We start from the raw sequence: 23187 nt of genomic DNA on the forward strand, positions 1-23187 counted from the left end.
TATGTTATGTTTTGAGACATGCCAAGAGTGACTTCACTGTGCAGGCTAGGAAAAGAAAGACCGATCTTTGGTGCCATGATCTACCAGGTGCTTATGCAAGTAGGGCTTTTTCACTGGACATTCACTGCAAGAATTGGTGAGGTTTAGGGATTGGCTTGTCAAGTTGTAAAAATATATATAAATAAATACATTACCATAGCAGTCCAAAGAGAAGTACTAAGAACTACCAACTCTAGACGGTTTCTCCTAGGAAATTTACAGTGGTTTTCCAAGTTGTTCTCTGCAGTGTGCATATTACGTAGTTAGGTAAATAATGATAGAATAGACATTATTATTAACGTTTATTCATTTCACTCATGATAAAAACGAATTCTATAGTCTTTGTGTGAAGGCTTTGGCTTAGTGCTCAGGCCTCAGGCACAACTCAGGGACGCTCTTCGGTCCTGGGTCCTGGGTCATCTCACAACTTCTTTTCGTTTAATTCATATCTTTGTTTAAGCATGTTTTTTTCTTCTTCTTCATACACCCCTGCCTTTCATTCTGGCCCTTTTCTTTAGTGGGCAGGATCCATCAAAGGCCAATGTGTTGTGAAAGGCAACAACAATACGCCTCTTTGTGGAAAGATGTGTGAGGGGATAAGTGTGTTGGGGACACTTGTTGTTTTTTTACGGCATGGTCTTATGATGGATCGGTGCTTGTTCGGCAGGGTGTCTTTGTTCGTTTCCTTTTTCCTCCAATAGCAATGGAAGATTTCACCTTCAGCGACTTTCCCTTAACCCCCATCTCACTTTGGACTTGCTCTCTTTCTACTCTCCTTCTATCTCTCTCTTTAATTCGCTCGTCTCTAGTCTCTCTCTTTTTCTCTCTCGCGCACACACTAGTCTCTATCTATGTCTTTCTGTCTTTCTCTCTCTCTTTCTCTCTGTCTCTCTCTCCACCACACAAACTGGCCGCCCTGGGAGTCAGTCACACACCCCTCTGAAAACAATTATCTTTGAACTTGCTTTTAGTGCTGTTTGTCCTAATTGCAGATAATTTTCTCTGTCAGATTTCTACTTTTATTGCAGTTTTGCCCTGAATGTTGATCCTATTGAGGTTCAACCTTATTTTACTTGCTGGGACACCCCTAAGACCTGGATTCATCACATATCCCCCAAGGACTTCTCTCTCTTTCTCTCTCTTCAAATTCATTTTTTTTTTTCTCATCATTTCTTCTTTTTTTTAAGATATCATTTTTTTGTAGTATTATCCAAATGAATTAGTGGGATCCCAAAATACACAGAAGGACGTACGTTTTGTCCCAATTTCTGTGTTATCGTTCACATTTTGGGCCAGGATTTTTTTTTGTTGCTGAGGTATATCTCTGTGACACGTTGGACTGAGTAACTTCAGTGCCACTTGGGATTCACTATGCATTTATAGATCGGTGGTACAGAGGTGGACTTCGTAGTAATTAAAGACGAGTAAAGGTGGTTAAGTCCGTCCTCTGCGTCGTTCCAACCATTAACAATCTCCCCCGTTCTGTTAACTATTTATGAGAGGGTCTCAACTGAAAACACACACGCACGCACGCACGCACGCACGTACACGCACGCGCACGCACGCACGCACGCACACACACACACACACACACACACACACACACACACACACACACACACACACACACACACACACACACACACACACACACACACACACACACACACACACACACACACACACACACTGTACATCCATGCACCTAAGCTTCTTAAGGATCCTTGTCACCATGCAGACACCACACAACATGCGCTGCGGTTGCAGAGAGAGGTTTAGATACGGTGCAGGGCTTTTTGAATTAGAACTGGATTGTGTGGCAGATATGTTCATGGGCCGGGTCAATGACAGTCTATGGGATTAGTGTCATAAAGTGGTTCCAGCCACAATGAGTGTGAGTTAACACCGACGAAGGCGTGGAGAAGTCCTCTGCCCCAGATTTACAATGAACCTGCCCTACCTGAGGGAAAGACTGCGACGTGCAATGCTGTATTCTGACTGTGCCAAATGCTGGTGCGTGATGCAACCGCTCACAATTTGTTCAGGAGGAATCATGTCATCATACAGACAGCACTATAGCACATTTACTGTACTTAACTTACGCAGTCAGTGACACTCCTCTTGTCCTGACTTTCTAATCACACAGGATGTCTGGGTTTGTTTGGCCTTAGACCACATTTGTTTTTTTTATTTGAGTGAACCTTTATTTAACTAGGCAAGTCAGTTAAGAACAAATTCTTATTTACAATGGCGGCCTACACCGTCCAAACCCGGACGACGCTGGGCCAATTGTGCGCCGTCCTATTGGACTCCCAATCACGGCCGGTTGTGATACAGCCTGAGTTGGATCCAGGGTGCCTGTAGTGACGCCTCGAGCCCTGACGTGCAGTGTATCAGACCGCTGCACCACTTGGGAGCTTATATTATAGCGTTTCTCCTCCAATGAGAATACAGCAATTAAATGATGTCCGCTTTGCATTATTTGATACAGGATATGGATCCTAAAGATATACTTGTTGCTATTTTTTGCTGACAATTAGAATTAACTTGAAAAACAAAATGATTTACGCCCATGCACTCTCACTCGCCTGTTCAGTACCATCCAGTTGTGTACAGTTTGATTTCTTAACAAAAGGCAGAGGAGAAAGTCTTTCCGTTCGTTCAGTGAGTGAGCGATGGCAGTTTCTTTTTTGAAGTACCTCCTCGACGCGACGCACACTGGAGAGATGTTCATTTATTCCGGGCACAGTGTGAGATAGAGAGGCAACGCTCTCCTCGCGTCCCTCTCCAGTGGCTCGCCTGCCCGGACGCCTGGCCCACGGTGGCCTGAACTTCCACACCGATTGATGGCTCCGTGCGGACCCCCCCAGCTCCTCCAAACTCCCATAATGCTCAGGGAGCGCATCTTTATACACACACACACACACACACACACGCCTAATTGAATTACATCCCCTTCAGCTCTGGGGTCCTCTACTGAAGGAAAGAGATGGTCCGTTTCACTGAGACCGAGCTACGGAGTCGTAATTCTCACAATGCCTATCATCCACATTAGATGTGTCACCAAGACAAATAGAGACATAATGCAGGCAGGCAACGAGGTCCGTCACAGGGACTTTGGCAGTGGTTTGCGACTGTTTCAGAGAGTTTCTTCTAGCACCGCCACTGTGCTCCTCATCACAGAGAACGTCGGTGACAGCCAGTGAAGGTTGCTTTGTTTGTCTAGTCGTCTACTCTCTTTAATGAGCCATTTATTGTGTGTTTTGTATTCGTCGTGTTTGTTCGTTTTTTCCCCGCTGGTTGAGTTTCGGGAAAGAGAGGCCTTGTCTTCCTGGACTCCTTTAGAAAGTAGTCAAACCGCCCTGAGAGTGACTGGGGCTGCGTGTTTGGAGCACGTCAAGTTTCGACCTTCCGTCGCTCTTAACCGTTTCCCAAATCAAAGCATCAGAGCTGCAGTCAAACTCTCCTCCTCCTCCTCCTCTTCGTCTCGCCGTGTGCCTGAAGCGCCGCGGCTCTCTCCGCAGCAGGGGAAAGGCAGGGCGTCGGGTAGGAGCGGGACGGGGGGAATGTAACAGACTGTGACACGTACCTGTCAGCAGGTACTCCAAATAATTGGTAAATTACTACCGCGGGATAGAAGAGGCTCTCTTTTCTTTCTGTTTGATGAATATTTGAAGTCGCCAGGCAGTCGTAGAACAACGCCGCGTGTTTGGCTCGGAGAGTCGGGCTATCACGTGCATCGAGGAAGAGGAGCAGCTAACGCGCAGAGAACAGAAGGGATCCTACTGTACTACTTAGTGTAGACAGAACAGAGAGCACGGGATCTAAACGGGTCTGAGCTAACAAGCAGCATAAGCGTATACATTGAGACAATGCTTTACTAAGTGACATATGCTCTCTGTTACACACGCTGGCTGACACTGACACACCCGCACACTGACATACTCACTCTCACACACTTGGAAGCCTAAACCCTTTTCCATGTTGAATGGATGCCACAGAAGGTTCACTTGCTCAGTGGACAAATGTGTTTTAACTTTCGGGGAAGCTTCACTCCCTGCCAATTCGGTGGGAGCAATTGGGCTCCGTTTTGTCTGTTAATGAAACGTATTCGTCTTCATGTTGCTCTTTCGTCGGCCTCAAACTCACTTGACACTGTAGTCAATTAAACCCCTGAGGGCCGCTCTGTGCATTAAAAGATAGATAACGCTTTGACCTTTCAGCTCGCTCGTAGTGGGCACACCCATAGAACACTTTGCGATGAGCCGTATGAAAGAAGAAAAAAAAACCTGCAGAGGACGTTCAAAGGGCCGTGCCACCACACTAGTATGAGGTGGTGAAACAGTAGCCCCGAGCACGGCGCAGTCCCCAAGGGAATGTGTCCTATGTAAAGTAGACATATCTGAGTGGTAGACTTAGATAGAAATGTCACTGGGGGACGGCCACGTCATAATGGCAGGTTTTGGTAGAGCTGAGGCAAGTGCGAGCTGGGGACATTGGACGCTATCGGTCAAAAGACACATAAATGGACTAGACTAGATTGAGGTTGTGCACTAAAGAACTGTGGCTGGGCTTGAGGACCTTGGTCCGTATCGCCTGCATGAGGTGGTTGTGCTGGGCGGTGATGCAGTCAGTGAATGCCTTAGATATGGCCAGTGGGGTCGAGGTGTAACGAAGCGTATGGGGCACGTCCTCGATCCTACCCCCCACAAAGCAAGGCATCCTTCAGGGCTGACTGGACCTAGAGTGGCCCACGGGCCTGTAGTTTAGCCCACGTTTCAGTGGCGTGAAACAGCTTGACATGTGAGACACTTCCCCAGGGTATGAGGCGTTTCATCTGCCTTTTACCCTGTCTGCCGTCTGTGAGGCTGAGTCAATGAAGGCCATGTCTTGCCAGTGGATCTCATTGGAAGTAGCCTGCTGTTGTGTGTATTCTATGGTATTTGCTAATCCCCATCACGCTCCAAATCAAATTTGATTTTCCATAGAACATGTCCATCTCAGATTGCATTTCGGAGAATAATGTGATTGTTTTGTTGTGGAGACGTTCATGGTGGTACGTGTTTCCTTATGTAGGTTGTATCAATAGGTCCAGTGTATTAGATGTCTGAACTCTGTTTGGTATGCTCAACAACCAGTAACCTGAACAACAGATCTCCGTTGCATTGTTTCCTGTTACTCTATGGGGACTGTGTCCTGCTTGCATATAAGCAGGGGGTGTTTTATATTATTGTTGTTTACTGGCGACATCTTTGGGTCGATGTTCAAGAAAAGTCCCCCATTTTGATTTATTCATTTCAGCCGAGGATTTATGCGGCGATGCTAAAAACGTACATCTCGCACGGACTGATGGAGGATCTATTATTCATGAAAGCTAATGCATTGTTTCTTCTTGCTTTATATAATTCCCCCCCCCCCCCCCCTTTTTCCCTCACCAGCATTTTCTCAGGCGGCTTGGCAGTAATATCTGTATTGAAATGAGAAGTTTGAAAGACAAACCACCAGCTCCTTATATGTGTAAACTGCGTTAAATCACACTTTGAGCTTACAGAGCGGAGCTTCAAAATGTTAAATGGGGGTTGAAGTCTGCCTGAACTAATTTGTAGGGCTTTGCACCATGTTGACATTTAAATGTGATAAGAATAGGAAACTGTATGCCGACCTATTTTGAAGATGCTTTCGGAATACACTCGCATCAGCGCCGGTCTATAATTAATAAAATAGACAGGGTTTCTTGCTCCAGATTTGATTATAATACAACCTTATAAACACTACAGGGATGGGGATAAAAACAGGGGGGAAAAATTTGATGGGCGCAGGAATTAAGAGGGAAGTGGATTGCACACACCTGGTTTTGCAGGAGATTGCGTTGGCTGGCTGCTGTGCTATCACATTACTGTGATCCAGCCCCTGTGTTTGTGAGAGAATTGAGGAGAGGGACCGGCAAAATCAGCATGCAAATAACGGCACATTGTTAACTTAATCAGATGCAGGAGGGGGAAAAAAATATGGAGAGGGAGGGACAGAGGGAGGGATGGAGAAAGGGAGAGGATGGAGGGTAGGATGGAGGGATGTAGAGGAGGTGGGGCACATAAATAAGAGTCAGGGCCCTGAGATGGCGGAGGGCAGAGGGGAAGGGGTATGTGTATGGGGGTGAGGGGTGAGCTGCCGAGTGGAAGATAGGGGCTGGTTTCAGGGCATCAAGATGATGCAGCCTCTCCAGAGCTCCGTCAAGTGGCTCAGACAGGCAGTTCAGCGGTGATAGCAGAGCGCCGTCCGTGTTGTGAGCCCTGCTGTCACCGGCCCCCGACAAGAGATCACAGCTGTAGGACACGGGTATTATCTAAAGGCTATGGGGACAGGGAGGGGTGGTGGGGTGCGGCAGGCAGGCAGGCAAGCTAAACATGGCAGGTGCACCCATGTTGCTGGTAACTTTCTAGGCTAAGCTATACGTCACAGTGCCATCCTTAAATGCTTATTCACTACAAATACATCCTAGCCTCATCATGGAAGAAATGCAGTACAATTAGATTTTTATTTGAAATTCTTTCACCAAAGCATGGATGCCCATGCAAAAGATATGGCTTTTAAGATCATTTTGATTTGTAAATCTGACGATGTCTTTCAATGTGTTGAAATAGCACAATGCACCCCTAGAGTTTATAGCTGCTACGTAGTGACCACTATAGGAATACAGTGGCTTGCGAAAGTATTCACCCCCTTGGCATTTTTCCTGTTTTGTTGCCTTACACCCCGGAATTAAAATGGAGTTTGTATCATTTGATTTACACAACATGCCTACCACTTTGAAGATGCAAAATACATTTTATTGTGAAACAAACAAGAAATGAGACAAAAATAAGAGAAAACATGAGCGTGCATAACTATTCACCCCCCCAAGTCAATACTTCGTTGAGCCACCTTTTGCAGCAATTACAGCTGCAAGTCTCTTGGGCTATGTCTCTATAAGCTTGGCAGATCTAGCCACTGGGATTTTTGCCCATTCTTCAAGGCAAAACTGCTCCAGCTCCTTCAAGTTGGATGGGTTCCGCTGGCGCACAGCAATCTTTAAGTCATACCACAGATTCTCAATTGGATTGAGGTCTGGGCTTTGACTAGGCAATTCCAAGACATTGAAATGTTTCCCCTTAAACCACTCAAGTGTTGCTTTAGCAGTATGCTTAGGGTCATTGTTCTGCTGGAAGGTGAACCTCCGTCCCAGTCTCAAATCTCTGGAAGACTGAAACAGGTTTCCCTCAAGAATTTCCCTGTATTTAGCGCCATCCATCATTCCTTGAATTCTGATCAGTTTCCCAGTCCCTGCCGATGAAAAACATCTCCACAGCATGATGCTGCCACCACCATGCTCCACTGTGGGGATGGTGTTCTCAGGGTGATGGAGGTGTTGGATTTGCGCCAGACATAGCATTTTCCTTGATGGCCAAAAAGCTACATTTTTGTCTCATCTGACCAGAGTACCATCTCTAATATGTTTGGGGAGTCTCCCACATGCCATTTGGCAAACTTTGCTTATTTTTTTCTGGCCGCTCTTCCGTAAAGCCCAGCTCTGTGGAGTGTACGGCTTAAAGTGGTCCTATGGACAGACACTCCAATCTCCGCTGTGGAGCTTTGCAGCTCCTTCAGGGTTATCTTTGGTCTCTTTGTTGCCTCTCTGATTAATGCCCTCCTTGCCTGGTCCGTGAGTTTTGGTGGGCGGCCCTCTCTTGGCAGGTTTGTTGTGGTGTCATATTCTTTCAATTTTTTAATAACGGATTTAATGGTGCTCCGTGGGATGTTCAAATTTTCTGATATTTTTTTATAACCCAACCCTGATCTGTACTTCTCAACAACTTTGTCCCTGGCCTGTTTGGAGATCTCCTTGGTCTTCATGGTGCCGCTTACTTGGTGGTGCCCCTTGCTTAGTGGTGTTGCAGACTCTGGGGCCTTTCAGAACAGGTGTATATATACTGAGATCATGTGACAGTTAGATTGCACACAGGTGGACTTTATTTAACTACTTATGTGACTTCTGAAGGTAATTTGTTGCACCAGATCTTATTTAGGGGCTTCATAGCAAAGGGGGTGAATACATATGCATGCACAACTTTTTCGTTTTTTTATTTTTTAATTTTTTTTAAACAAGTAATATTTTTCATTTCACTTCATCAATTTGGACTATTTCATGTATATCCATTACATGAAATCCAAATAAAAATCAATTTAAATGACATGTTGTAATGCAACAAAATAGGAAAAACGCCAAGGGGGATGAATACTTTTGCAAGGCACTGTAAAACAGAGGTTATGACCCATGATGCATTGCTCATGCAGAGATGCCTCTTGAATAGAATATGTACAATCTGCAGCCATGGTAACATAAACAACATATTAGCATCATGGTGGTGGGGGTTAGCGATGACGAGGGTTCAGGAAAACAGAGAATGTGAGTAATATCACTTATCACCAGCCACACGGCACTACACCGGGACAATTAAAGAAGAGGCCTTGTGTTGCTTCAAGAGCAAGACATCTCCAGGGAGGGAAGCACTGAATGCACTATATAGAGAGGTCATTTTTCATTAAACATCATCGCCTTCATGACCACACACACACACTTGCACACACACACACACACACACACACACACACACACACACACACACACACACACACACACACACACACACACACACACACACACACACGTGCACACACACACATGCACACACACACACATGCGCACACACAAACATGCGCGCGCACACACACAGGCACACACACACAAATACACACACACAGACACTTGTTCTCTGCTGAACGGAGTTGTAGCCGCTGGTTGTGAGAGATGGGGAATCAGTGATCATGTTGAAGGTCAGAGAGGGCAGGGAGAAGTGATACAAATGCAGACAGGTCAGAGAGAGCGGAGTGTGGAGAGACATTTGGAATCCAGGGCCTGGGCCAAACTGGCCCTTCAATACACACATCTCTTATTTACCTCAGTAGAATGAAACATAAAACAGTTCTGGTAATGTATACTGTCCTTAAGCCTCTCAGATTTTCTGTCGAAATGTGTCTTCTAAATTTGCTTTGCAGTAAAAGCTATTATCTTTAGCAACCTCACCGAAAGGAAGCTGCTGTTCTGGGATGGGTGTTTCACAGAGGAGAACAGGATGAGGAGAGGTTTTTGTAGTGGAGTTCAGAGAGAGGCTTGTTTTGAAGTTTGACCAACTTTGCCTTATTCCGCTAATCAGAGTCTTGTCTTAGTGAAGAGTTGGCATGTCGGCAAACACTTCTGTCTGGCCAGCAAAATGGTTACACTCACTCTCTCTTCCCCTTCGTCCCCTCTTTCCCTCTCTCCCTTCCTCTCACTTTTTTTCTCTGATCCTAAGAGAAGTAGCCCCACTGTTTCAGATAAAGTGAGATAAATAAACATGTTCCCTGATGTCCCGAAGGCTCCCCACCCTCCCTCTTGAGAGCACACCCTCCTAACGCACTTCCTCTGCTACAATTAGTCTATAATAAATACACTTTAATGCAGATAATGTGCCCTGCTCTCTGAATCTCCCTCTCTTCCTCTCTGTCTTTCTTTCCTTTCTTATTAAGCCACATTAAGACAGGATCTGACTTTGGGTCACACGAGAGGGAGAGAGAAATGGATGAATTATTCTCAGCTACTCACAGCTGCAAACAATAGCTGCAAAGAAAATACAGATATTGTAACGTATGCAAAGAATCGAGAGCATTTGCAGTCAAGTCTCACTTCCTGATGGCTTTGATAAGATTAGTTGTTTTCTTAAACAGGATGTGTGCTGCTTTTAAAAAACTGCTCTATGGACATACCGAGTACAGTTGCATAACGGCCTGCCTTGACAGAGTGCCTGCAAGAATTGAAAGTTTTCTTCAGATGAAGTCTCTCCAGATTAGCTTGAGCGAGTTTATCAAAGTGGTGGAATAAAGGAGATTTAACATTGTCATATTAAAAAGACATGCAGTGGATCAATATTTAAGAAGTCCATTTGCCTGGACAGAAGTGCTTTTTCATTCAAGAGCCAATGGCTCCCATACCTGTTTATCGTCTCCCCTTATCTTCTCACAGAGAAAAAGAGAGAGAAAAATAGATATTTTCAAAGACATTGATCAATTAGCGGCGGCATGATGTAAAATAATTACTTGACTTGCTTTCCATAATGAGTATCTCTAATTAGCCATACATTTGTTTTGTGAAAACTCCAAACTACAGTTGTGAGGAGATGGTAAGTACGTTGAAGTAGCACCCAACCCCTCTCCTCTCTTCCCTTCACAAAGGCAGCATCGCTTGGCTTCAAGGCGCAATTTACCTCCCCATGTATGCATACAAGCGACGGAAAATAGGCAGGAGTGTAAGGGATCTTTTTTTTTTCTTCAAATTAGCTATGCAACAATTAAAGGATTCACAAACTAAATTGAACCTTGTCTCCGTCGCCTCCCAGTTTGATTTCAGCACCTGTCACAACAACAGCCCCTGTTCAGCCATTATGCAAAACTTCCTAAGAACAGAACCAGCATGAGGAGTAGAAAACAGCAATTATTTCTGATATTCACTTACTGTATTTCAGGTAATATTGACATTTAGAGTTTAGGAAGAAAGAAAGAAATCCTGAAAGGGAAAAAAACGTGGCCCGGTTGACTTTGTCAACTGGTGCTAGGCAGATATGGCTTTCTTTTGCCAACATTATAGCCGTTCTAATGCCTGTGAGAGTGTGATGATGGGTGACTCACTCAGCACTACCGGGCTGCCCTTCTCATTTCCCACTGTCGAGTGAAAACAATCGCTGGGTTGATTATACTGTTAGCATGTCTGCCTTTAAGAAACAGTGTCAGCGATGCCTTGCTAGAGATGTGTCATTGTATTCATTTTCCAGTATGTAGTATTGAAATGCAGGCAGGCAGCACAGGGGAATAATGTAAGCCATGATCGACCCTACACGGACAGCTACACTGTGGTCATTGTTCGCTGGCCTTTCTCTGCTGTAGAGTAACCATGCGTGATCAGCGATTCGACCGTGACTACTGTAGCCTGCCATGAGGACGTGGCCCCGTTTTCCCGACAGAGGGTTGTGTCACGAGGGAGAGGGTAGGAGGGGGGAAACGGCACATGACAGAATACGGACAATCATTTATATGTTGGAAATTCTTTCCCATTATCTAAAATCATTCCCTTTTTCATCACTTTTTGTGCGCTTGTTTGTCCTCTGTCATCTATCTCATCCATCTCCCTTCTTATTGTGAAACACAGTCTGGTTAACAAATGTTCGAGCCAATTAATCCCCCACTCGTCACAATGCATAAAATCTACTGGCAGGAGTCTTTCCACACCGCTGTGACCACTATTGCAAGATATACACATGAAAAAGGCACACACACACACACACACACACACACACACACACACACACACACACACACACACACACACACACACACACACACACACACACACACACACACACACACACACACACACACACACACACACACACACACACACACACACACACACACACACACATCTGCTGGTCATCAAAATAATACCAGGAATGGTTAGCATAAAAGGAAGCACTGAGCTTTTGGCCCGGCTCCGGATGATGATGCGGCTGACCAGGACAATGAACTGTGGGAATTCGCTTGTCTCCCGTTGATCTTCCTCCTTGGCATCCCGAAAGCCTGTCCGACGCAGGGATGAAAAGACAGGCATTTTTCTTTCTCTCTTTTCTTTCTATTTTTTCTTTCAGCGGGGCACTCATAGTGATCTGTGGAGATGAGCTGAAAGCCGAACTACCTGTTGACAAGTCCTCTTAAGAGACCTCAATGACATATTGTGTGGGACTACAGAGCAGAAAGGAAAGGCCCGGCTAGGTTGATTCATATTTGTCACTGTTGTATAGCGTTCATGTCCTTGTATAGAATTGTTGTTTTGATATATTGGTTTGCTTCATTCGTGCTATATGTTATGAAGCTCGAGTCTTGGTTCTTAACTCCTATGTTAGCGTAGTTGTTGTGTGCGGTCTAGGTGTGTTGGAAGAAACGGACTGGGTTTATTCTACTTGATTTCACTTGTTGTGCTGGGAACCGTTCTGTTTTCGCCTCATTACAGCATGTAATAATCCAGTTCAGTCAAAGAGCATGGAGAGGAAGAAAAACAACTCACTTTTTATTGGGTTAATGAGAAGCGTTCCGAAGACCACCTGCAATAGACTAAACATGCACGAGGAAACATTCATATTAGTTTCAATTTACTGCCATGCTTAAAATGATCCGAGCTATCTCTACTTGTGTGGGTATCTGCTTTCCTTCAATATTTTGAAAAAGATGCATTCCTCAGAATATGTAACATATGGCAAACGCACACACATTTTCCATCAGATTGTTTTCCCCCTCTAAATTCATTAATGATTTGGTGCAAATATGATGGAATTCCGTTACTTTGTGAATAATGATTGATTATTTAAAAGCAATGACCTTCATTATAACTTAATGAGGTATTGCATTGTAATTAGTTAATGGATTCTTGTCAATACATGCCAAAATAACAAAGTATTGCCTTACTAATGGCTTTTCCATTCATAATTTCTCCTTATAAACCTGGTTAAAACAATAACAAAGTGGTCACCAAAAGGCTGAGGGATGGACCTGGAGAAATGTAACCACTTTCAAATTCATACACAGAGCTATGGATGCAAGGACTGAACAGCCATGATATCAAAATGATAGTTTTAAACGTGTTTTGAGGCTATACAGTGTTTTTTTGTATTACGATGTTTACTAACATTAGAGTAAAAAAAACGTAGATTTGGGGTTCAATCAGTACTTCCACACTGTCTTTTATGAAATCCAAAACCTTCACAAGAGCATGTTTAGGCATACTCTACTTACACTATGTGTTTTAGCCTTAGAATATGCAAATGTCTGTGGTATTCAGTGTATACATCATTTGTAATACTCACTGAGCAAGTGTTTTCAGTTTCCTTCAACTTTGCATGCACTTTATAGGATCAGAGCACATTTGCCCTCATACGTTTGCGATGCTTGTTGCTTAGATAATGACACGTACCGAGCACAAATATATTCGGACAGAAATACACTTCCATTGTGTTAAAGATACCGGCCGTAATTAAGCTGTGGGTTGCAGAGCAATTTGCTCAGAGAGAAAAAAAAGAAGAAGAGAAATCTGGTTTTGTGCCGCTTTACTAAAAACGGTAAATATTAACCACAAACTGTAAAGTGGAGCACTACTGCACCACTGTGAGAAAGTGCAAAAGGAAGTCTGGTGGCTTTGCAGGCGTCATTTGAGCCTTATCGTTAATGAAAGAGCATTGTTGTAGACACCAGACAAACGTTAGATCTGTTTCGGGTTAGAGCAAGCGCAGACATCGCTACAGTGTGCTGTTTGGATGGCAGAGATGTCAAGGTCAAGCATACAGGTGTGCAGTTACTCGGGAGCTACTTGTAATGGTAACTATGACGGTAAGAAGTTACGACTTGTGACCCTGTGAGTTTATAATGCGAACCACACAGACTTGAATTGCGTACTTGTGTACAAGAGAAGGAAACGTTGGATTACTGGTACTTACTGTGTAACGACTGGTACAGCTTCCTCTAAGTGTGTACATCAACGATTTTGCTTTTTCAGAAACGGAGTTCCATATGAATGAAATAAGACTGTCATGATTACACGGAACACTCATTGTGTTGGTGTTCTGAGAGCCACCTGCATTGTTACTTATAGAGGGCACTCTGATATTGAATTATTGTCAAAAGCAATGTATGTGTGTGTGCGCCTGCGTGCACGTGTGAATGTGTGTCTGTGTTTGTGTGTGTTGCATGTGTGTTGATGGGGGGGGGTGTCACATAAGAAATGTCCTTTTTAATCAAGAAAAAAATATAAAATGACTTGGGATCAAGGGAAGCATATTAATGGAGTTCATTTGCATATGCTTGTCAGCAAGGATAGGTAAAAAAAAAAAAAAAAAAAAATTGGATTTGTCAGTTCATTTCACATTATTCCATTGTCTATCTGCCTTTGTTACATGTTAAAGATAAAGCCGGAAATCAAATGTAAGAAAAGGGCAAGCTGCTATCTCTATAAATGAGCAACAGCTCATCAGTCTTGTTTGAATCATAGATGTCTATGGCAACAGGCAGCGTGCATACAGGGCACTTTCAAAAAGGGTTCCGTCTGATATTGGCAGAGTTTACAAAGGATTGTGGGTGGCACATTTAAGAGTCACTTCATTTTTGTCTGGCAATGGACAATCCTTCCTAAGAGATCAGGATGAGAAAGTTGTCCAGAAACTGGTTTTATCTACCTGTGTATTCTCCCAACATTGTATTTAGAAAATATACTCATATCAGTGTAATATTATTGCAGTATTACAAAGACGTTTTCTGAATGGTATTTGCAGTAGTGTGGGATAGTAGATTTGTGTCTCAGTTACGTGATAATAAGCTCATACAGTCGTGCGTGACCTCGTCAATGCAAGTAGGCTCGGCATACATGAGGCATGCCCAGTCATCACATAGGCTACATAATATATCCATTATATCCTTCAAGGGTTCATTTGATGGCCTTCTCCTTTATTACAAGACAATGATTGCAGTCACGTTCTAGAGAAGAAGAAAGTATTCATAAGCAGCCCACAGATCTTGTTCATATTTTAGAGATAAGAGTCAACAACAAGCAACAGTGTTGGAAGAACAGTTGGCTAAAGAACAGCCAGGCCTAAGTCTTCCAGGGTGCGTCAGTCTTCCAGGGTCTTCCAGGGTGCGTCAGTCTTCCAGGGTCTTCCAGGGTGCGTCAGTCTTCCAGGGTCTTCCAGGGTGCGTCAGTCTTCCAGGGTCTTCCAGGGTGCGTCAGTCTTCCAGGGTGCGTCAGTCTTCCAGGGTCTTCCAGGGTGCGTCAGTCTTCCAGGGTCTTCCAGGGTACGTCAGTCTTCCAGGGTCTTCCAGGGTGCGTCAGTCTTCCAGGGTCTTCCAGGGTGCGTCAGTCTTCCAGGGTCTTCCAGGGTGCGTCAGTCTTCCAGGGTCTTCCAGGGTGCGTCAGTCTTCCAGGGTCTTCCAGGGTGCGTCAGTCTTCCAGGGTCTTCCAGGGTGCGTCAGTCTTCCAGGGTCTTCCAGGGTGCGTCAGTCTTCCAGGGTCTTCCAGGGTGCGTCAGTCTTCCAGGGTCTTCCAGGGTGCGTCAGTCTTCCAGGGTCTTCCAGGGTGCGTCAGTCTTCCAGGGTCTTCCAGGGTGCGTCAGTCTTCCAGGGTCTTCCAGGGTGCGTCAGTCTTCCAGGGTCTTTCAGCAATGTGCTTCACTCCCACATCCTCTGTATCATGTGTGTACTGTACATGTGTAACGGTTTGATTTAAAGCTTTTTTTATTTATTTATGCTGTTCTGTCTAGCCTTGTCAGTTGGTGGGTGTCTGGGTTAGCGCTAGTTAGAAGCCGAGAGAGATAGCTATAAGCTAGAGAAAGAGAGAGAGATGTTAAAAGCGAGAGAGCCCTGTGAAGTGTGAGCGGGGGTGTGTGTGTGTGCGCGTGCGCGCGCAGGTGCCTGTGTGTGTTTAGGTTAGGGGTGTCCCTGAATCCACAGGAGTCTGGACATAAAATGATCTCACTCCACTAAAAGTGAACTCATGTCATGCTAGTGCTTAGTCCCTGACAGGATTTTCAAAAATGATTATAATCGCGTGTTATAGCACGCTGCCACTGTTACTAGGCAGCATACTAATCAGCTTAACGAGATATTATACAGTATTTTGTTGACCAAGGCAGAACTCACTTTATTGTTTCTGAAGCTTGACCCCGCCTGTTGCAAGGGAAGAACACGCCATTATCCTTCTTAAGAGAGGGGAGGGCATCACAAACAACCCGGCAAGCAAGAAGACAAAAACAGACTCTGCTTGTGTATTCCCTTCAGCTTGACGGTGTATGCTCTGGGCCGTTGAAACCATTCTTAATGGCTGGGAGGGCCTCTGATACATTGGGAACCCTTTCAATAACACCAACTGTTGTTTTCCTCCTTATTGGAAGCCATGAGAGGAGGGGAAGAGAAGGCAAGAGAAAAGTGATTCGCATCAAATGTAGTGTGCCTCTTTAATGGAGAATTACGCAGAGACAAGTGTCGCAGTAGGGAGATAAGAGCGTGTGTTTACTGAAGTAACCCCTTGGTTTTAAGTGCTATTGTTAATATCATAATTGTAGCATTGCGGTAGCTTCCTGACAATGGCATTGCTCCGTTTCATTAAGGCGTGTAATTGGAGGAATTCTGATAGGATGGGCCCAAGTAGCATAATTAGGCAGCGCCCGCCGTGTTTACTGTGTAATTATTGCATCCAAAACTGTGTCACAGTTTGGGAAAGTTCTGAGAGTTACAGTCTTCCAACCACAAGTGTGAGAACATAAGCTGTACTGAAAATCAAAAGAAGAAAATGACATTTATATGGGCGGCAGGTAGCCTAGTGGTTAAGAGCCAAATATGTGAAAATCTGCTTTTGTGCCCTTGAGCAAGGCACATCACCCTAATTCCTCCTGTAAGACACTCTGCTAAATGACATCTCTGTTTCCATTCATCATGCACTGACAATTTACTCTAATACTTCTCGTTCTTTTCCGGTTTTCAGATTTTTGGATGAGCCATAGCTCTTTTTTAATGCATTGCTTATCAGGTTGATTGACTGTGGTTGACCGTTGTGATATCTTTCTCTCTTACAGGATGGAGGACTCTAGTTTGTGCCTTGGTGTGTCTTCAGCAGTATCGGACGCTGACAGAGACCATCTGAGCAACACAGTGCTAAATGGCCGATACCCCATCAGTCAGAAGCTCCACCAGCTGACAGCCCAGCTGGGCCACGCCTTTCCCGACCTACAGAGCCGACAGCAGATCCCTGAGGAGAAAGCGGCCACCCCATTGGATGAGAAGAGCCACGCTGCCCTGGCCAGTCAACCAATCAGCAGTCAGATGGCACTGCTCGCCAACCAGCTCAACCGGGACATAGATGCAAGTGCCCTGGCCAACCTGAATGGGCGTGTGGACCTGCAGCAGTTTCTCAATGGGCAGAACCTGGGCATCATGTCCCAGATGAACGACATTGAAGACGATGCCCGCAAGAACAGGAAGTACCCTTGTCCGTTGTGCGGCAAGCGATTCCGCTTCAACAGCATCTTGTCGCTACACATGCGCACACATACAGGTGAGAAGCCTTTCAAGTGCCCCTACTGCGACCATCGAGCAGCACAGAAGGGCAACCTCAAAATCCACCTACGCACCCACAAGCTGGGAAACCTCGGTAAGGGACGCGGCCGTGTCCGTGAGGAGAACCGTCTTCTACATGAGCTGGAGGAGAGGGCCATCCTGAGGGACAAGCAGATCAGGAGCAGCAGCCTCCTTCAGCCAGCCCAGCCCCTGCAGCACCAGCCACACCTTGGCCCTCAGACCCAGCAGCAGCAGCAACAGCCTGGCTCTGCCTGTGGCCTCCTCACCCCCACCAGCCTGGGCACTCCAGACTCCCTCTCCCAGCCGTCGTCCTCCCCCAAGCCGGCCGGCGCCCAAGATGACCAGGCCCTGAACCCACCCACTGGATTCCGCTGCACCTTCTGCAAGGGCAAGTTTAAGAAGCGGGAGGAGCTGGATCGTCACATCCGCATCCTGCACAAGCCCTACAAGTGCACCTTGTGTGAGTTTGCTGCCTCGCAGGAGGAGGACCTGATCAGCCATGTGGAAAAAGCCCATATCACGGCCGAGTCAGCTGCGGGACATGGTGCAGCTGGCGGCGCTGAGAAGCCTGCCAACGAGTTCCGCTGTGAGGTGTGTAGCCAGGTCTTCAGCCAAGCCTGGTTCCTCAAGGGCCACATGCGCAAACACAAGGACTCATTTGAACACGTCTGCCAGATCTGTGGTCGTCGCTTCAAGGAGCCCTGGTTTCTCAAGAACCACATGAAGGTCCATCTCAATAAGCTGGCCATCAAGAGCAAGCCCCCAGCAGAGGACATTAACGCTGTCAACACCATGAACAGCATGGCCCAGGAGGCCCACGCTAACCTCTACTCACGCTACATCTCCTGCCTGCAGGGCGGCTTCCTATCCCCAGAAAAACAGGGTCTGAGTGAGCAACACCAGATGCTAGCCAAAGCCGGCATTGCCATGAAGGAGAAGGAGATGCTGGGGAAGCTGCTAGGCCCCATGGTAGGGATGGGCCATGGCCTTGGTGAAGGGGAGAAGCGCTCTCTCCTGGGCTGCCTGAACCTGGTGCCCCCACTGAAGTCCAGCTGCATGGAACGCCTCCAGGCGGCTGCCAAAGTTGCAGAGATGGACCCGCTGAATAGCTATCAGGCCTGGCAGATCATGGCACGAGGCATGGCCATGGACCGCGCCTTTATGCCCAAGGAGCAGCACCATGAGCAGCACCATGAGGAGATGACCAATGCTGCCGGCATGGCCTTCACTAAAGAGAAGCATGACTACCCTATGATGGGCTCCAACGATGGCTCCAAGCAGAAGCAGCACATCGAAGCTCTGCATGGCTCGAAGGCCGGCAGTGGAGCCATGATGCCCCTGAAAGACGAGGGAGTGGGCTTCGACAGCCACCGTGACTTCATGCCACATCATGGTGGCCATGGCCTGGGCCTGGTCCACGGCCTTGAGTACAACCACCTGACTAGCCTGAAAGAGAAACCCACAGAGTGTCCTGACTGTGGCCGGGTCTTCAGGACCTATCACCAGATGGTGGTCCACTCTCGGGTGCACAACAAGGAGCGGCGGCCCATAGAAGAAGCCATCCAGCAGCAGAACAACACCACAGGACTGGATGAGCGGCGTGGCTCGGCCAGCGACCCAGAGTCCCAGTCCATCAGCAGGTCCACCACCCCTGGATCATCCAACGTGACGGAGGAAAGTGGAGCCGGAGGAGGCCACTCCCAGACCGGCAGTGTCCAAGACGACAGCCCACACCCTTCCTCCCCATCCTCAGGTAAGACTAAGTCATTACTATACCCTGAGTAACGATCAATCCCATAGTCACATTATCCTTACTATCAGGACTTATTCCAATGTATTCTTCATTATTTATATGGGGAGGACACGTAAGGGGGAGACCATTGTATCCAAAGAGGATAAGTCCTTACACAAGGATGAGTTTGCTGATGGCTGGCACAAGATCTCTGACAGACGCCATTTACTTTGACATCCCTTCTACACAACACTGGACCCTAAGGAGTCCACTTAGACTGGAGAGAGGGGGGGGGTCTGATCAAAACTGCCTGTTCAAAAGCAGAAAGAAAGCCCACCACAACTCCGAGCTGAACATTCCGCGCATAACTGGGATACTTAACGCCTCTGTTCAAATACCCATCAAACACCCTCACAGAGCCTGCTTCTATAGGAAACCTTCTGCGCACTGTTTTTACTGGAGAGAGGAGGCCTGTTTAAACACACTCACACACTCACACAACACAATCATATGGAGATGCTCAACTCCCACGACGGAGCTGTGACTTGTGTCCTTCACACTGGCACGTAGAACACAGACACGGTGTGGTGAAGAACATGCTCCATACAGACTAGTATGTGTCCCCGTGTGAAATGAGTCAAGACTACGAGCACGGGCCAAACATATAATGAGTGATTAAAGCGATTCCACCGTAGTCAAGTAAGCAAAAGCAGATACAGTGTACGTCTAGCAGGATTAAGAGAGGCTGTTCCTAATGATTAGAGACGTTTTAAAGGTAACTTTCTCATTCCTCCGGGTGGAACGCCACATCTAAGCAGCGCGCCCGTTAATTAGGCCATGACTATGCGATAATCAGTTGGGTTAAGCTAAACAAGACACTAATTAAAGATATACATATAAAGCAGATCCCCAAAAAATGTGAACTTCATTTGAAATGTGTTTTTTAAGTCGTTTGAAAAAAGTGGCTTATGCGTTAAGGCTCGAAGTAACTTAATTCCAACAGTACAGACAAACTTGTTTATTTATTCACAGTAGCATAGAGTCCTTATCATCCTAATGTAGTGTGATGGGTTTGAACATGGAATGGGCTATGTTTATTTTAATCTAAGAAATAATAACAGACAACCCCCCCCCCCCCCCCCCCCCCCCACACGCACACCCCAATTAGGATTGAATGAAAACTAGAGTGAGATAAAAACGTATTTTCTTTATAGAGGCTATTAAACATAGCACTTTTCTACAGGGTGGGGGGGGGGGGTGTTGCGGAAGTCATTCTCTTCTGAATTTGAATGCAGGAAGTTTCATTTCTTTTTCTTCTGGTTCTCAAGTACTTTGAATCTGAGAAATGTAGCTCATGGCATTTAGTTCACTTTATAAGTATTTACATATGTGTGATGTGAAGAACTTCCACATCATCAAAAACGTGAAAAATCTCTAAAAAGATCATGTTCTTACAAATATCGCCAATTGAAATTATATTTACAATAAAACCTACATCAACTGAAATATTTTGGGTATTCATGCTCCATGAAAAACAAAGTTGAATATCACGCACGCACACACACACACACACGCACGCACACACACATGCACACATGCAGACATGCACAGACACTCTCTATCTCTCGTTCTCTCTTGCCCTCTTCAACTCTCTCTCTCTCACTCTCTCTGTAGTCCTACCTCGTCTATCAGTGTCTCCTGCCCTGCCTCCTCCTCTGTCCCTCTCTGAGTGCTGTGATGGAGTGTGATCGCCAGCTCAAACGCCTGTGTTTTTCCACCGTACAGGGAGATGCGGGCATCGTGCCAGCTCCCTCCTGCTGGCTCTAACGGGCCTTAAAGTTGACCTTGAGGGCCCCCCACCTGCTTTTGGGGGGGTTGTCTGTGCGGGCGGGGCTTACATTGTTACAGGTACAACCTCTTAGCCTGGTTCTCTCTCACAGTCTCTCATTCAGACACAGTTCACAGGCCACTCCACCGTAACAACAGGGTCAAAGGGGAAATAAACACTAAAGATGTACAATTGTAAAAAAAAAAGGGGGGGGGGGGGGTTTGTTTTGTTGTAGTCTGTATTTCATTAGTGACAGCACAAAGCCCTACAAGTTTCTCTTCCTTCATAACATTGAGTATGATTCATATTTGGAGCTTTGGGACACCTAATTTAGAAACTGAGGTGTGTGAGAAAATGTGTCTGCAGCTAATGTGGAGGAAGGTGCCATTAATGTGTGTGTGAGTGTGTGTGTGTGTGTGTGTGTGTGTGTGTGTGTGTGTGTGTGTGTGTGTGTGTGTGTGTGTGTGTGTGTGTGTGTGTGTGTGTGTGTGTGTGTGTGTGTGTGTGTGTGTTTGTGTATGAGTGTGTTTCTGCTTATGTGTGTGTATGTGTTGCATGAATGTGTCAGTGTTTTTAAATTAACAGGATGTGGCTGGCTATACCTCTCTGTTAGTCTTAATATTTCACTCTTGCAATTTTGCTTGTTGAGAATTGTTTGTGTTTTATTGTAAGGCTGTGTGTGTGTGTGTGTCTTGAAAACATTGCTAACCATCACCATACCGCCAACCTCGTAACCACCTTCCCACTGCAATTTTGAGTTAAACTTGAATTACAGTAATCAACAATAACATCTCAACTGTGAAAGAAGGTCGAGACAATCTCTTTTGTCTTTGACACTGCGCTTGTTTAAAGACTTGCTGAAAAAAATGTCTGCCTCAGAAATATCCTTCAGAGACCTTGCTTCTCTCATCCACGGCAGTAAAACCTTTAATGCTTTTGTGTTTCCTAGAGACGTCAGAACCTTTCGCCTCTTTTTCATAAGTACAGTTTCCCTCCCCAATCATCTCTTTTATTTGTGTTATTAGGCTAACGGATTGGTTTGACTGCGGAAGGAATCTATTGCTTCAGAGTTCAGAGTTCAGAGTTCTCCGGTCTGGATTGGGCTTGATAAACAAGAATGTCCCCACTTGATAGTGTCTCTCTCTGAATGCATTATGGTGGGCCTCAGAGCGACAGGCCCTACAGAGTGCAGGTCTTAAACAGAGGCTTACCCTGAATGGCGGAACAGAACCCATTGAAACCTGATGTAATACTATGTAAAGCAGTGCTGCCAGTGTGTTGTAAGATGGGGGGGTATTTATGTTCACATCCAGTGTAGATTCCAAAATGTAAGAAAAAAGAGAGATGGAGAGATTAGGACGAACTAAAGGCAAGTTTAAAGTTGTTTCTGGTTGGGCCTCTTACAGACTATGAGGATTCCATTGGTTGCTAGCGGGAGGTAAGCGTAAGCAAGCAATTCACTGTTGAAGGCGCTGCGTGGTCAATCCGAGGTCTGCATTGGCCGTGCAGCATTTACGGTGCGGCCTCTGCAGACGTCAGGGCATTCATGCCTCTTGTGCTTTGCGGAGCAGCGCAGAGCTGTTGTGAAGGAAGTTGTCAAGGAAGTGAGTTTTTGTTTATACAGGACCTCCCGCCCCCCCCCCCCCACCTACCATCGAACAATCATGTCAATGAGGGAGGCCACAGCGACGCGGCACGGAGCTCAATTTGGCCTCTGCATGCCTCAGGAGGCTCCGCAATTGCGTCGCACCCTCCATACGGAGTCTCCGACCACATTTTCGGATCAAGAATAAATAAGCTCTTAGTCTACACCTGTTGTATACGAAGCAACAATTTTATTTGGACTGCGTGGAGAAAGAAAGAGACACAGAGAAACGAGGAGAGGGAGTGAGGCAGAGAGACAGCGCGAGAAATAGAAAGAGTTTGAGCAAAGGGAAGGATGGCAACCAGTTGATGAAGATGACTCGCTGCTGAGAAAGGAACGTACAGTTTGATCATGCAGCTACTCAGAACCTGGTCGCGTCAAACTGTAGAGAGAGAGGGGCTTTTCTCAAGGCCTTCGAGCAGGAGCACCTCCACTCCACCCCTCACTCCCACCTCTCCGCTCCGGCTACAAACCTACTCCTCCTTTTCCTCTGGAGAATCCCCCATGTCTAAATATTTTTAAGAGGAACAGCGTTTTAACATGGCAAGGATTAGTCGTATATCCCTAGGTCTTTACGGCTCTCAAACATGGAGGCAAAACGCTTGCGCCATACAAATTGAAATTGGATTTGCCGACTGACGCCTTAGGTTATAAAGCACGGATATTCATCTAATTACGTAATTACAATGGGGGGTAATTACACATGCA

General features: G+C 45.9%; 1 protein-coding gene across 11 annotated transcripts in view; it reads left to right on the forward strand.

Moving 5' to 3' along the window:
* The window catches only part of LOC139576221 (zinc finger protein 536-like), a 193328-nt gene that overhangs the window by 64571 nt on the left and 105570 nt on the right, over positions 1–23187 (forward strand). For 10 of the 11 annotated variants that reach the window (XM_071402015.1, XM_071402012.1, XM_071402013.1 and 7 more), the window contains one exon: positions 16773–19027. In XM_071402015.1, the coding sequence (XP_071258116.1) occupies positions 16774–19027 (2254 nt within the window). In that variant the 5' untranslated portion in view covers position 16773. Of the gene's footprint in view, positions 1–13379; positions 13543–16772; positions 19028–23187 lie in introns of those variants that run through there. The other variant, XM_071402016.1, reaches the window with a different exon arrangement.

Source organism: Salvelinus alpinus, chromosome 5 (assembly GCF_045679555.1).
Source record: "Salvelinus alpinus chromosome 5, SLU_Salpinus.1, whole genome shotgun sequence".
Lineage (NCBI taxonomy): Eukaryota > Metazoa > Chordata > Actinopteri > Salmoniformes > Salmonidae > Salvelinus > Salvelinus alpinus.